The 13,894-nt window shown below is 38.1% G+C and overlaps 1 protein-coding gene across 1 annotated transcript in view; it reads left to right on the forward strand.

Moving 5' to 3' along the window:
* The window catches only part of LOC106060279 (collagen alpha-1(IX) chain-like), a 159,667-nt gene that overhangs the window by 121,013 nt on the left and 24,760 nt on the right, over nucleotides 1-13,894 (forward strand). The window contains exons 33-34 of the mRNA XM_056030301.1: nucleotides 11,046-11,117; nucleotides 12,889-12,924. Of these exons, the coding sequence (XP_055886276.1) occupies nucleotides 11,046-11,117; nucleotides 12,889-12,924 (108 nt within the window). The remainder of the gene's footprint in view (nucleotides 1-11,045; nucleotides 11,118-12,888; nucleotides 12,925-13,894) is intronic.

Raw genomic sequence — 13,894 nt, forward strand, 5'->3', positions numbered from 1 at the left:
AGGGTTTCAAAGCGTCCTCCAACTTGTGCCTCGAATATGGCAGCTGTCTTGTCTATATCAATGAATAAGTGTGCAAAGTTTCAGCTTGATCCGAGGATGGGTGTGGGAGAAATAACGTGTACAAACATTGACCAGACAGACAGAGTGAGCTGATAGAAGCTTTGTAATAAAGAAGGGGAAGCGAATGGAAAAGATCGTGACAGCATGTTACCTGGGAAGTCAACCATCAAAGAACAAACGTTTTCAAGATATTTACTACATCCGTCTTCACCCAAACCTTGACAGACATCAGACTGGTGTACTGACTTAGCTCACGCCTGACTGACTTACTTACTCCTGACTAATCAGGTCTGTGTGGCTATGGTGATAATGTAATGATCAAAGTAGATGAAAAAACCCTGTAAAGCTCATTCTGAAATGTCTAGACTGTAGAGTAGTTGAAGTCTTTTCAATGTAGTTCTGCTTAAATAATTATTTCAAACGATTATCTAGTTTCAAAACTAATTTTACTTCCATTCTTTCTGTTGAACTTTAAAGAAAAGTTCAAACGTTTAATCACTGTCCTTATGTTAGGTACCTTAGCTCTCTATTTATGTCTACAGTTGAATAGCTTATGTATGGGTCCCTGTCTGTTTTTAGCAGTAGAACAAAACAGTTGACAAAACGTTAGACTATTCATCATTAAAAATCTAGACTCCATTGGCTCAGAAAATCAATTGCCAAAAGGAAAAAGATGACCACAGACATTCCGTGTATGTATTTTATTGTTAACCATGTCGCCACTCGCTATGTTTAAAAACAAAAAGACATTGTATCAAGTCATAAAGGTGGGGACAAACCTTTAAACTGAAAACCTCTTCGCTGGCTTAAGTGTTTTAAGGTGTAACCCATAGCTTAGCACTGGATAATGTTTTAATAGGATCTGAACTGCTTTAACACAAACTTAGAGGCAGACACGTCCGAGAAGCCATGACAACAACACTTCAGATCTGGTAGAAAGGGATGAAACATTCTAAACGGCCAATTTACACCCAATTATTTTGTTTCAATATTATGGCTGGTCCATTTCCTATCGACCCCTGGGAAAATAACCCATGCAATTTTATTTCACTCCTCTACAAGTGATACAAGTAAATCATAAGGTTTTTCTCAAACCCTGTTTTATAAGCGAACCGAACCATTGAAGACATACTGAGATTCTCTTCTTTTTAGTGGATTGTATTTGGATTGTTCCAAGTAGAATCGAAGGAAAAGAGTTTCACATAAACATCCGTGGTGTTCAGAGGAAAACAAATTTAATTGGTAGGAATTTTTAAAAACTTTGTTTTTAAGACAACGTAATGGAGATTTGCAACCAGAAACCTGATGATACAACAGAGTCTACGTGTTATCTCAGTTTAACGCTGTAATTGTTCAATTAGGTAGATCCTGACTGATGAGTTACACTGATGATACAACAGAGTCTACGTGTTATCTCAGGTTAACGCTGTAATTGTTCAATTAGGTAGATCCTGACTGATGAGTTACACTGATGATACAACAGAGTCTACGTGTTATCTCAGTTTAACGCTGTAATTGTTCAATTAGGTAGATCCTGACTGATGAGTTACACTGATGATACAACAGAGTCTACCTGTTATCTCAGTTTAACGCTGTAATTGTTCAATTAGGTAGATCCTGACTGATGAGTTACACTGATGATACAACAGAGTCTACTTGTTTTCTCAGTTTCACGCTGTAATTGTTCAGTTTGGTGCTGATTGAGTTACACTGACTTAGCTGGTCACCTACAACTACATCACGCGTTAGGGTTAGAAAACTTTCCTTCTTATGAATATGTATGAAGGAAGACGAATGGACGGTCCGGACGCATGTGAGACAATGTTTGCAGGAATGAAGGTGTTGGGTTAGACCGTTAGAGACAACGAGTTGCCTTGACCAAGTGCGGTTACAATTTCTCCTTTGTGTCCAGATGCAAGTCCAGCATGGATCTGCATGCATCTTCTCTTCCCAATGTCCACTTTGTAATTAAACATTTCAAAGATGTAGGAATGAAAAAAAAATCACGTGATTATTTCATGCCATTGTGCAATCCATTCCTTGGTTACCTGATATGACCATGCTCGTTCCACCCCGATAGGCAAATTAAGGGAAATAAATCTTTCTCTCTGTCTCTTATCTCTAAACTCGAGCAGCTTGTGCGTTGACATTAGACATTAATATGCAAGATCAGTTTTACCAATAAAATTACCTACAATATCCCGCCTTCGGCTGGTCAAGCTGAAGTGGCATTTATAGAGCCATAAAATGTAGTTTTGCATTTCGTAATATATGTGCTTTGTGGGGGTGTATTGTTAGTATTAATGCTGCCAAAGCTCTAATAACACAACAGCAATCGAACTGTAGACTTAATCATACCATTTATTTGTACATTGTACATTTTGTGTGTGTGTGTGTACTGTGTACACAGAATATGATTTGGTATCTGTGTACTGATTGAGTGACTTTTTACTTCCTGTATCCTGAACTAGCTGTGAGCTGCGTACACATTTCTTCTCATGGCAGACAGACACCTGATATTCCCCCCGCTTCCCCTTCACAGGTAGATCTCGAATACCGATCTAAACGTCTGGCCTGCATTTCATAGACTGGCCTTCACACCGTCTTAATGGCGTGTGCAATGTTTTGGGAGACGATGATAGTGTGGTCTCAAGTTATTTTTTTTTTTGCTTTTTTTTTATCGCTATTTAATATTTTCCTATTTTCTCTTTGTTCCCTCTCTCTTTCTCGTGTCTCTTTTCTCTTCTATCATTCTTTCTCATCTCTTTTATTTCTCATTCTTTCTAATTCGTCTCTAGCTCTCTGTTTTCTATAGCCCATTTATCTCTTTTCGAGTGCCGGATTGAAGTCAGTGGAAGCAAGAAGTTTGTTGAAGCTCCTCCTCCCCACCCCTCTCTCTTTATGCTTCAATCAGATGCACTTAATACTAGTACTCAATCCGAGTGTCAGCTAGTTCTGAAAAGAAAGAGAGTACTTGTGCACTTAATACTAGTACTCAATCCGAGTGTCAGCTAGTTCTGAAAAGAAAGAGAGTACTTGTGCATCTAATCTCTCTTCCAAATTTACTTTTTTTGTGTCTATTTCATTACAAATGATATATTTTTAAAACAAAGATGTCCCTTGAAAGGGTCTTGCAATGTCATCCATTCGACCCTGCTCTCATCTATAGATTATCATTGTCTATTTATCTCTTGTCTCATAAACGTCTCCTTGGGTGCTATTGTCAATTAAACACATAAAATTACAATTAATACCATTAGAAAATACTTCTAAAAGACGCCAATTGATGAGTTCTACATGCTGGAGCCAGATAGAATGAAACTATTTCTGCTCGTGTCCAGGCGTTGAACCAACAATGTTTATGAACTACGCAGAAGTCGCTCAAAAGGTGGTCAGGTTTGTCAAAGAGATGAATTAATAAATGACAGACCTTCAAAAGAGAAGATAAATAGATTTGATAGACAAATGACTCTGTACTTCTATAGGACTCTGTACTTCTATAGGACTCTGTACCTATATAGGACTCTGTACTTAGTGATCTTTCAACGTTACGTCTTCTAGTCAAATGTGTGGGGAGAAAAAAGAATACATTGCTTGGAGAGGGTTCACCATAGAGTAGTTTCTTCCAAATCGAATTAGTTGTAACCTTTGTTTGACCTTACTTGAAGCTCGCTAGAATTATAAACCTTGATGGGTGGACTATTGGCGAGAAGAGAACAAATTTTACTGGTCTCTTTGTTCAGTCAGGAAACAAGATAGAACATCAGATGTTTCATACAGAAATCTCGGCTGGTCTCTTTGTTCAGCCAGGAAACAAGATAGAACATCAGATGTTTCATACAGAAATCTCGGCTGGTCTCTTTGTTCAGTCAGGAAACAAGATAGAAAATCAGATGTTTCATACAGAAATCTCGGCTGGTCTCTTTGTCTATTTTCTCTTTTACTTTCTCTCTCTCTCTCTCTCTCTCTCTCTCTCTCTCTCTCTCTCTCTTTTAAATTCTTAATGTGAAATTTATTTTCAAACGATAATTTTACGTTTCAACTCAAATCCAACAAAGACAATGAAACTATGTAACTATATAATTGAAGCTATACAGCTAAACATACCCTCAAATATGATATTTACACAACAGCATTAAAAATATAAAAGAGACAATAAATCTTAAATCTCTCAAGAGAATGTTATAGTTTAGTTAAAATGTAGAATTGGATACATGAAGTGCTTCGATTGGTCGATATGATGGTACACAGTCTTATTTGTTTCAATACTTATTTGAAATTGACAGCATAGAAACTCTCTTCCAATCTGTAGAAACACGGCATGAAACGATCACCATTGTTCATGTATTGATGGAAATTCTGACTCGTACGCAGATCAGAAAAAAACATTTACACCTGGCATTTGGTCTCTATCAAATGCCTAAATCAGATTTATGAAAAACTATTTTTCACTTGGCCCATAGACATAAAGCGGAATTAAGTTACAGCTCTGACTCCCCAGCTAACGCAACCAACAAAATGAACAAAGCTTCAAAAGGAAAGTACTTCTTTCAGACCTTGTAACCTATAAAGCAGCTGATGTCAAGTTCATCTGATTTTATGGCTGACCGTTAACGTCATGTGGACAGCAACACATTTCAGGTACCCATTAGAATTGAGTGGACTCAGAGGCGTCTTAGGAATCAAAAGGCCAGTTATCACCGAGATTCGAACCAGAGTCTCCTCGTTTCGGAAAAAAAAACGGTTTAACACTCAGCCACCACGCCCCCGTAATAATTTCCTTTTTTAAACTCTGACCTTTTAACTCTGACCTTTTCATATTAAGAAAATGATCCTGCGCAATTAATGAAATTTTAGAACAACTGGAAAAAACAACAACTCTTCTTTCTCAGGAGATCATTAAACAATGCTACACCTTCAGAAATGTCTGCCATTCTCGTTTTCCGGAATGCATGTCACGCCCACAAGACCTCAGACATTTATAATCGGCTGGAGGGGGAAATAGCAAGTCTAGAATGTTCATGGTCGCGAGTATGTTTCAAGCAGTGACTGGGTGGGGTCACTCGACTGCTTTCTAAATAGATTTGAGGGGATTTGTATTTATTTCTCTTCATTCTTACAGCACACTTCTTGTTTGTCTTCAGATGCCTGGACTGTTGTGTCTAGTCTCTGTTGAGATTTAGTTGCAAGAGTACTTGGCCCTTTCTTTTCTTCTTCTTTCCAGTTTCATTGGTAAAAGATTGAACTCCAGAACTTGTGATGTAAGCACATCCTGTTCAGACGTGAGTGGTTACATTTATCAAAGCGAGGGATTTAGGTGTCCGGACATTCTTTTTTTTTAAGTCTGTCACTCTTAGTTTATCTTCTTTTTGTCTTCCCTCTCTCTCTCTCTCTCTCTCTCTCTCCAGGTATTATCATATTTATTTAATAGCGATGCTGTATTATAAAATATGGTGCCATTATTACAGTGGGAAAGCTCATTGTATTTACTAAGATGCTGTAGTCTAGACAGTACTATGAGATCTAAGAAGCTTTACCGTAATTTGTTTTTCTTTAAACTTTCAGTTAGGATTTAGTTACAAATAATGCGAAGTGACACTGGATGAGATAAATGATGAGATAATGCATGACAAGACAGTTCCAGCATTAGCATCATTCGCAATGACCACATTGACGTCCTGGTCTGTGAACGCTGAGACCACATGACGTCCTGGTCTGTGAACGCTGAGACCACATTGACGTCCTGGTCTGTGAACGCTGAGACCACATTGACGTCCTGGTCTGTGAACTCTGAGACCACATTGACGTCCTGGTCTGTGAACGCTGAGACCACATTGACGTCCTGGTCTATTATTCAAAGTATGCTTTCTGTTGTTGTTTTTAAGAGTAGGGGGGATGAGAAAGAAGAATACGGAACTAAAGTCATAGTAAAGTCGGTCGTCAACATCACCATGGCAACCTCTAAGTTTGGTATCCCACCAGGGAAGGGGGGGGGGGAATGTTTTGGTAGCCATCTGTGTATATGTACCAAAAAAATGTACAACATGCCCAGAGCTCCAGCTGGAAGAGGTAATGGCTTTCAGGTGGACAGATACATTACCGTGAAATCTAAACTAACTGACTAGACTAGTTACTAACGCTGGTCAACAGAGACTATAGAGACCCCTAGCATGTGGAGAAAAAGAGAGAGAGAGGTGAAAAAAAAAGAGAAATATTTGTAAAAGAAAAAAAGTTATAAAGAGAAATTCGGAAATGTTTAGCAAAAGTTGTAGATAGAGATTCTGGGATGTTAAAGAAATAGTTCTAGAGAGAGAGACTTGGTGATACAAAACCATCTAGCTATTTGATGTTAAAGAAATAGTTCTAGAGAGAGAGAGAGACTTGGTGATACAAAACCATCTAGCTATTTGATGTTAAAGAAATAGTTCTAGAGAGAGAGAGAGACTTGGTGATACAAAACCATCTAGCTATTTGATGTTAAAGAAATAGTTCTAGAGAGAGAGAGACTTGGTGATACAAAACCATCTAGCTATTTGATGTTACAAAGAGAGAACTTAAGAAAGAGTAATAATAAAAAGACGAAAAGAACGAAGAGAAGAAAGAGAGAGAGAGAGAGTAGAGAGAATGAGTCATTCAAAAGAAAGAGAAGTAAGGTGAAAAAGAAAGTAGACTAGGTGGAAAGAGAGAAGAAATAAAAGAGAGGGAGAAGACAAGAAGTAAGGTCAAAGGTCGTGCCAGCCTTTTTCGTGATGTTATTAGTCAAGTGGACAAAGTCAATGTTTTAGTGGGAGACAGATGGACCCCATAAACCAAACCAACGTTAACAATGCTCACGTAGTAGCAGAGACGGCGCTTGAGTTAGTCCAGCAAATGGTTCCACGCCTTATCGGGGTCCGCGTTAATCGAAACAAAATGTCTTTTTGTCGTTGAAGTACCAGACCTAGTACCAGACCGTTGTTGTACCTGTTACTAAAAGCCCAGCAATACTCATTTAAAACATAACTCGCACTTCCTAGCGCTTGTGTTTCATCATAACCAAATTGAGACATTCTTCTGTAAGAAATGTAACCAACAAAGTACTTTGATGTCATCAAGATGTTATTGTCCTACATAGGCTCAATCACGTTTAGAAGCTCATTGAAGAAAAACATATTCTTTTTAATACCATACTATTTAAATGTACAATCAGTACTCTCTTATCTTTCTGACACTAATAAGAATTATTTTTTTTAAAAGAAGAGAAAAAAAAGGAGGGGGGGGGGGTTAAAGTAGATCCTCAACTTTTTATTTTATATATGAAATAATCTGATTTAATCTAGATACACCGTTCTTTCTTGTCAATTGAGTAACTTAATCCAGATGTGATCAATGACCAACTCAACTCCAATAAGATGACATGCATAAAAACGAGTTTATCGATACCTTTTATCTGATTTGTGCTAGAAACGCTTTTAGTTTTTCTACAGTAGTAACTCTCCATTGATTGCATTGTCTGACACAATTTTCCAGAAAAATACTAAATTATAATATTTTTGGTATTGTATTTTTTATTTATATAATGTAAAGAAAAAACAACATGTTTCAATTATTTCATTAAACCTAGAGTAACAGATCCAGATCTTTCTTAACAACTGATAAATAAATAAATTATAGCTTTTATATAGTGCTATGTTCCAATCTCATTTGTGGATCAGTGGGGTATCTGGGAGAAGGTCTAAACTGCTCGGTCCGACCACAGACCTATATATAAAATACTATCACAGACCTATATATATATTATACATAATATACTATATAGGTCAGTGCGTCCAACATTCAACACTTTATACAAAACTAACAAACTCAAAGAGGTGAAGATAAAAGCCTAGACAAATAATTGTATCCAATTCGTACCAACTGCTTCCATTCGTCAGATCGTGACGGTGATAGCGTAGACTGCTCACCCGTCACGTCAGTCATTTGAAGTCTGCAGAAATGTGAACTGTTCGACAACACAGAGAGAGAGAGAGAGAAAAAAAAAAGAGACTTTATTTGTAAACCAGTTGTCCACGCGATACACTCAGGCAGTGGCAACACTAAAACACTTGGCATGTCAAACTGGGTTGTTTATGTGTAGACTTAAATGTCCTGTCAAGAGCTTTTCAGTGCGTTCTTGTGAGAGAAGGTTCTAGACTTTCTAAATCAATGTACAACGAAGCAAAGAGAAGTATTAGCTGTGTCGTCTGCTGATCGACTCTAACGTCTTACTGAAGTATTAGCTGTGTCGTCTGCTGATCGACTCTAACGTCTTACTGAAGTATTAGCTGTGTCGTCTGCTGATCGACTCTAACGTCTTACTGAAGTATTAGCTGTGTCGTCTGCTGATCGACTCTAACGTCTTACTAATTAGAATCCAATATTGCTTGTAAACTGAAATTTCGAAATGAGTTCACAATTTATTTGAATTATTTTGAGTCACTATTTCTAGCTTTAAGAAATGAATGTACAGAATGAAGTGACACACTAGTTAATACATCGTTTTCTACAGCTCGTTGGTTGGCTGTCTCTGTCTCAATCTGAGACTCCCTCCCCTCAGCTATTTCTTGTTAATAATAGCCACCGGAAATACTGCATTCCTCATTCATCTTCGGACTCAAAGACAAGCCTTATTATTATTATATATTTATATATCTCTCTATATATAATTCTCTTCATGGCTCAAACGTTTGGACAAGAAGTAAAGAAAAGATCACTCTTTTATTTCTGCAAGTCCTACTAGAGTTACCCTATGAAGAAAAAAAAAGATGAGAACAAGTAATATTCACCCGTTACAAAATAGCAGTGCCGGACATAACCGTTGTGACCAAGAAGTCATGGAAAGATCACTCTTTTTCATTTTTACCCCATGTAGTTTTAGCGGCGAAAAAAAGAGGGGGGGGGGAGGAGAACAAGTAATCTACTCTGTATTCACCCGTCACTAAATAGCAGGGCGAGACTAAAAGTTGTGGGGCCCTATGCGAAACGGATTTCGCGGAGCCAAGTTTGGGTAGGGGTACGGATAGAAAGTGAAATTTAAGAGTTTGTATTAGAAAATAAATTCGTCTTTGCATTTCATTCATTCTTTACTACGTACAGAACTACTTTACGAGCCTTGCGTGTAGCGAAGACATACAGTATATAATAAAAATTGTATTTCCTACATACATCACGCTCAATAGCAAGAATTACCAAATGTTTCAATCTATCTACGAGAATTATTGACCTCAAGTAATTCCTCATTAGTTTGAGGCGCGAGAAGCTTCTTTAACCAGATTACACAATTACGGCTAATGCATAATACCGTTTTTATTTATCGCGCGTAGGATTGGCGTTTTCAATATTGAATGACACCCCAAAATGACAATTTTTGTCTATATATTTTCGTATATTTTAAGGACTTTTTTTGTATATTATGCAATTTCGGGAGATTTCCAGGAGCTCCTGGTAAATCGACAGGAGGGCGCGGGAAATCTGTTGTAAGTTATAAAATGGTTTAAATTAATAATTTATACACCTTGAATTAGCGCGGGTCCTTTAAAAGTGCAGGGCCCACTGCGGTCGCATAGGTTGCATTGGCCTAAGGCCGGCCCTGTACATATATTTACCTAACGGCTGTCTATGCCAGTTGATTTCTCAATTATACTCACAATATATTTTTATTTCAAATTTCCATGATGTTCTAATATGAATTTAATGTTTAAACATGTCCTGCCATCTCTTTCATAAAGAAAAAGCTTAGTACCTATTAATGCTTTTTACCTACCACGCTCTGGTCTGTGAATTCTAGTATCCTTGATAGGTCTACTGATGCTTCGTTATTTGTGTAACTAACCCAATAAAAGGAAATCAAATACATCTACTGTGGCCACTTAGGGAAATGACGAAAAGTTCGTGTCTATACCAACAATATCTGTGTTTTGTGTCTCAGGAAGTTCATTTCAATTTCAATGTTTCCATCTGTCTGTCTGTCTGTCTCTCTTTCAACCATTGGTGGTGTTTCCTCCTCGTTTGTCTTTTCTTTCTCTGACTCTCTTTCAGGGCCGGATGATTAGTCCCTAAGCTTATATGGCATCTCCATGTCGTCAACAGAAGACAATGTTTCCTTTTGCTTTTTCTTCAAAATAATTGAAAATAAACTGGATCCATTTTATTGAACTGGTGGGGGGGGGGGGGGGGGCAAGCAAGAGTGTGTTTTAAGGGGGGGGGGGGGCTCTAACCTTCGCTTGTGTTTTGGTACATTCAAGGGTACCTACTATCTCCCTTGTATTTAACAAGTTTAAAAATGTTTCAAATCCTGGCCACTTTCATGGTGGGGCATATACGATTGAGTTTGTATTTGTATGATTGGCCTGAAAGCTTCAGTGTGTTTAGTTAATACTTGAATTAAACTGTAGTCATGTCATGCACACATTTGGTACAACTTCGAAACAGACGGTCAAGAGATCATCAGTGTATGGGGCGGGGGAGGGACTAATGGATTGAACATCACTGGCTGTAAAATCTCAATGTACAACGTTCATGATATGTGATTAAACTTAACTGACCAGTAAGTAGATCTAGATGTATCTAACAGGCACTCTCTTTCAATTAAACAAATTAACTTGAATCAAGTCAGCAAACTTTAAGTTCGTTATTACAAAGATGTGTGTATGTGTTTGTACCAGCAAACTTTAAGTTACTCATTACAAAGATGTGTGTATGTGTCAGCAAACTTTAAGTTCGTTATTACAAAGATGTGTGCATGTGTGTAATAAACTTAAAGTGGGATATTACTTAGATAGGTGTGTGTCAGCAAACTTTATGTTGGTTATTACATAAATGTGTATGTGTTTATGTCAGCAAACACTATATTAATTATGAAATAGATGTACATGTGTATCAAGATAATTTCACTTTTATTTTGTCCATTTATTTTCTTCACTTTACTGTAGTATGGTAATTACATCTACTCGTTATTTTGTCCTCAGGGAAAACCAGGTCCTTCAGGACCTCAGGGTCCAGTTGGACCAGTTGGACCAATGGGTATGACTGGACCGCCGGTGAGTCTTTGACTAATGTTCTATTCTCAATCATCATTGCCATTTATGTCGTGCGTCTTTTTTTGTTTCGACTCTTTTTTGTTAGTCTGTCATTAGCGTACACAGGCAGAGTGGCGTACACAGGCAGAGTGGCGTACACAGGCAGAGTAGCGTACACAGGCAGAGTAGCGTACACAGGCAGAGTGGCGTTACACAGGCAGAGTGGCGTTACACAGGCAGAGTAGCGTACACAGGCAGAGTAGCGTACACAGGCAGAGTGGCGTTACACAGGCAGAGTAGCGTACACAGGCAGAGTGGCGTACACAGGCAGAGTGGCGTACACAGGCAGAGTGGCGTTACACAGGCAGAGTGGCGTACACAGGCAGAGTAGCGTACACAGGCAGAGTGGCGTACACAGTTTCTGTGAGCTATCTATGCTGGTTATTTAAGTATATTCTTTTCCTTCAGAAGACTCTGTGCAGACGATTAGAGCGTGTTGAGTGAGTGGTGATACAGGGCGTGGCCTAACAATGAAACCACGTACGTGCCATCTCATACAGGCTTTACTAATGAAATGGTTTTATCCTAGTCTCGGGAAGGGGGGGGAAGGGTTATAGCAAAAGTCCAATTGAGTTTTATTTTCTTTACTTTCATTTTTATCCTTCTCACTTGATAGTGTTTGTTTGATTCAGCTTCATGGTATTGTTAACACTAATTGGGTCATACGCTTCACACTGTCATCCCAATGATCCCTAACACTGACCCTTCCTGCCCTCCGGCTGATTCGTCATAATCTTCATTTGTGAAGGAAACATACAAAATAAAAGAATAAGTTAGAAATCAAATTCCGGCCTGAAAAAGAGGCAGTGTAATGGCAACTCTCACAAGTTTATACACTACACTTTAACGCTTTTAGTAATACGAGAGAGTAAAAGGGTTGGGAAATAGAGGTAAAGTCTTTAGGTTATTGCCATGAACGGATAGATGGAACCAATAGAGTTGCTCTTTACCTTCAAGCTGCTTAGATATAGCCAACTCTAATTCGGAAGAATGGTTCAAGCTAAAAGAGTTCTACAAGCGAAACATCAAAAAGCAATAAGAAGCGACGGGAAACAATCGACGTGAAAACTTCTGAAGTGGCGGCTGGATGATGAATTCTCTTGGTGGAGAGGGTGAGCTTTGAACTGATTGCATGCTTGCATATCACCTGGCCACTTAACTAAAAAAAAAAGCTTGTCAGGAATAGATTTCCCCCGATCCCCCCGCGGTATTGTCTCAGGTGAAATGAGCTCTATTTATACTCCAGATGTGTGTGCGTGTGATAAGTGTTTGCAATATAGTTTTTATGACATCGCTTTCCCTTTTTATTCTCCAACTTTTTTTTGTTTGGGTCAGTGTCATTTTCCAGTTTGTTGTATTTTGCTAGCTCATCAAAACACTTAAAATAGTATCATAACACTGTAGATAGTCTGTACGAGTTCCCTGATATCAGGGTTAATAGCTGAAATCTGTATTACTGTCATATCATTTGTTTATGTTAAATACTGTATGTGCAATGAAAGTTTGAAGTGTATTAATTATGTTAAAGAATAAAGTAATTAAAACTTGATCCTCCCTGTAGTCTGTTCTAAACTTGTGTAAAGTGATTGTCATAGTACAGGGGTTGTTTCGTTCTCTCCGTTTCACTGCTACGTCTTTCAATTGCGCTGTCCTTAAGTAGCATTCTCTTTTTTTAATTAGCAAAATATTGATGTAAAAATAATTCTAAACAACTTATTTTCTTTTTATCAAGGGACCGCCGGGACCACCAGGTGAAAAAGGGTCCACGGTAAGTAAAAATGTTGTTTTTTTAAGGTTTCCAATTTCAGTGTGAAGGTGCTATTGCAACTAATGTACATTTAACATTATTTCTGTGGCCAATGGTTTACTAACGTTATGTCACATGAACTGTGCAATAACCAATCGCGTTCCTTCCTCAACTGATGAAATTTGCACATCAGAGCATCTAAGGCCAGAGTGGAATAGTTTGTAAAATGTTTTGTATGTTTCGGATATTCCTTCAGAGTGGAAGATAATTTACTTCCTAGTCCAAACCTCCCGCAGGACGATGGGTGATGAGAGAGGGCAGGGTTTGAACCCGAGACCATTGATAAATCCACACGACCAGGAAGCCTTTGCAATGTCTTATACTTACTTAGACTTAGATCCTTCCGCGCCGTCCGGCACATTGGGCGTCAAGCTGTCTCCTTTAAGATCTGTTGGAAGTTTCTGGACTCGCAATTAAAATCCCAGCCTCTTTGACATCATTTAAGTGACCTTCTGCAACCCGTCATAGATATATTATTATATATATATATATATATATATATATATATATATATATATATATATATATATATATATGACTGTAAAATTTTCAGTAGAAAGACATTCTTTGAGAGGTCAGAGGTGGGTGAAATAGTTTTCTGCAGACTGTGCTGGTGAGATGAGCTTCAGTTTCAGGGGCATAAATCACGTGACAATATACACGCCACTTAAGTCACACAAGCAAATGAATAATGTCAAATCCATCTGTTAAACATTCATTATAAGGAAGAATATCTACTTGCCTATAATATTCAAAGCTTATCTGACGGCGTTTCCCGTGCCAAGAATTCCTATTGAAATACCATTACAACATTCATTTCCTCCGTTCTGTGTGCCACATTGAGTTCGCTGGTGTTGCCCCACACCCCCCCTGGATGTATTCTAATTAGACTGCACTCAATATAGTCGTGTGTGTGTGTTTAGGGACGACA

This window comes from Biomphalaria glabrata, chromosome 5, assembly GCF_947242115.1.
Source record: "Biomphalaria glabrata chromosome 5, xgBioGlab47.1, whole genome shotgun sequence".
Classification (NCBI taxonomy): domain Eukaryota; kingdom Metazoa; phylum Mollusca; class Gastropoda; family Planorbidae; genus Biomphalaria; species Biomphalaria glabrata.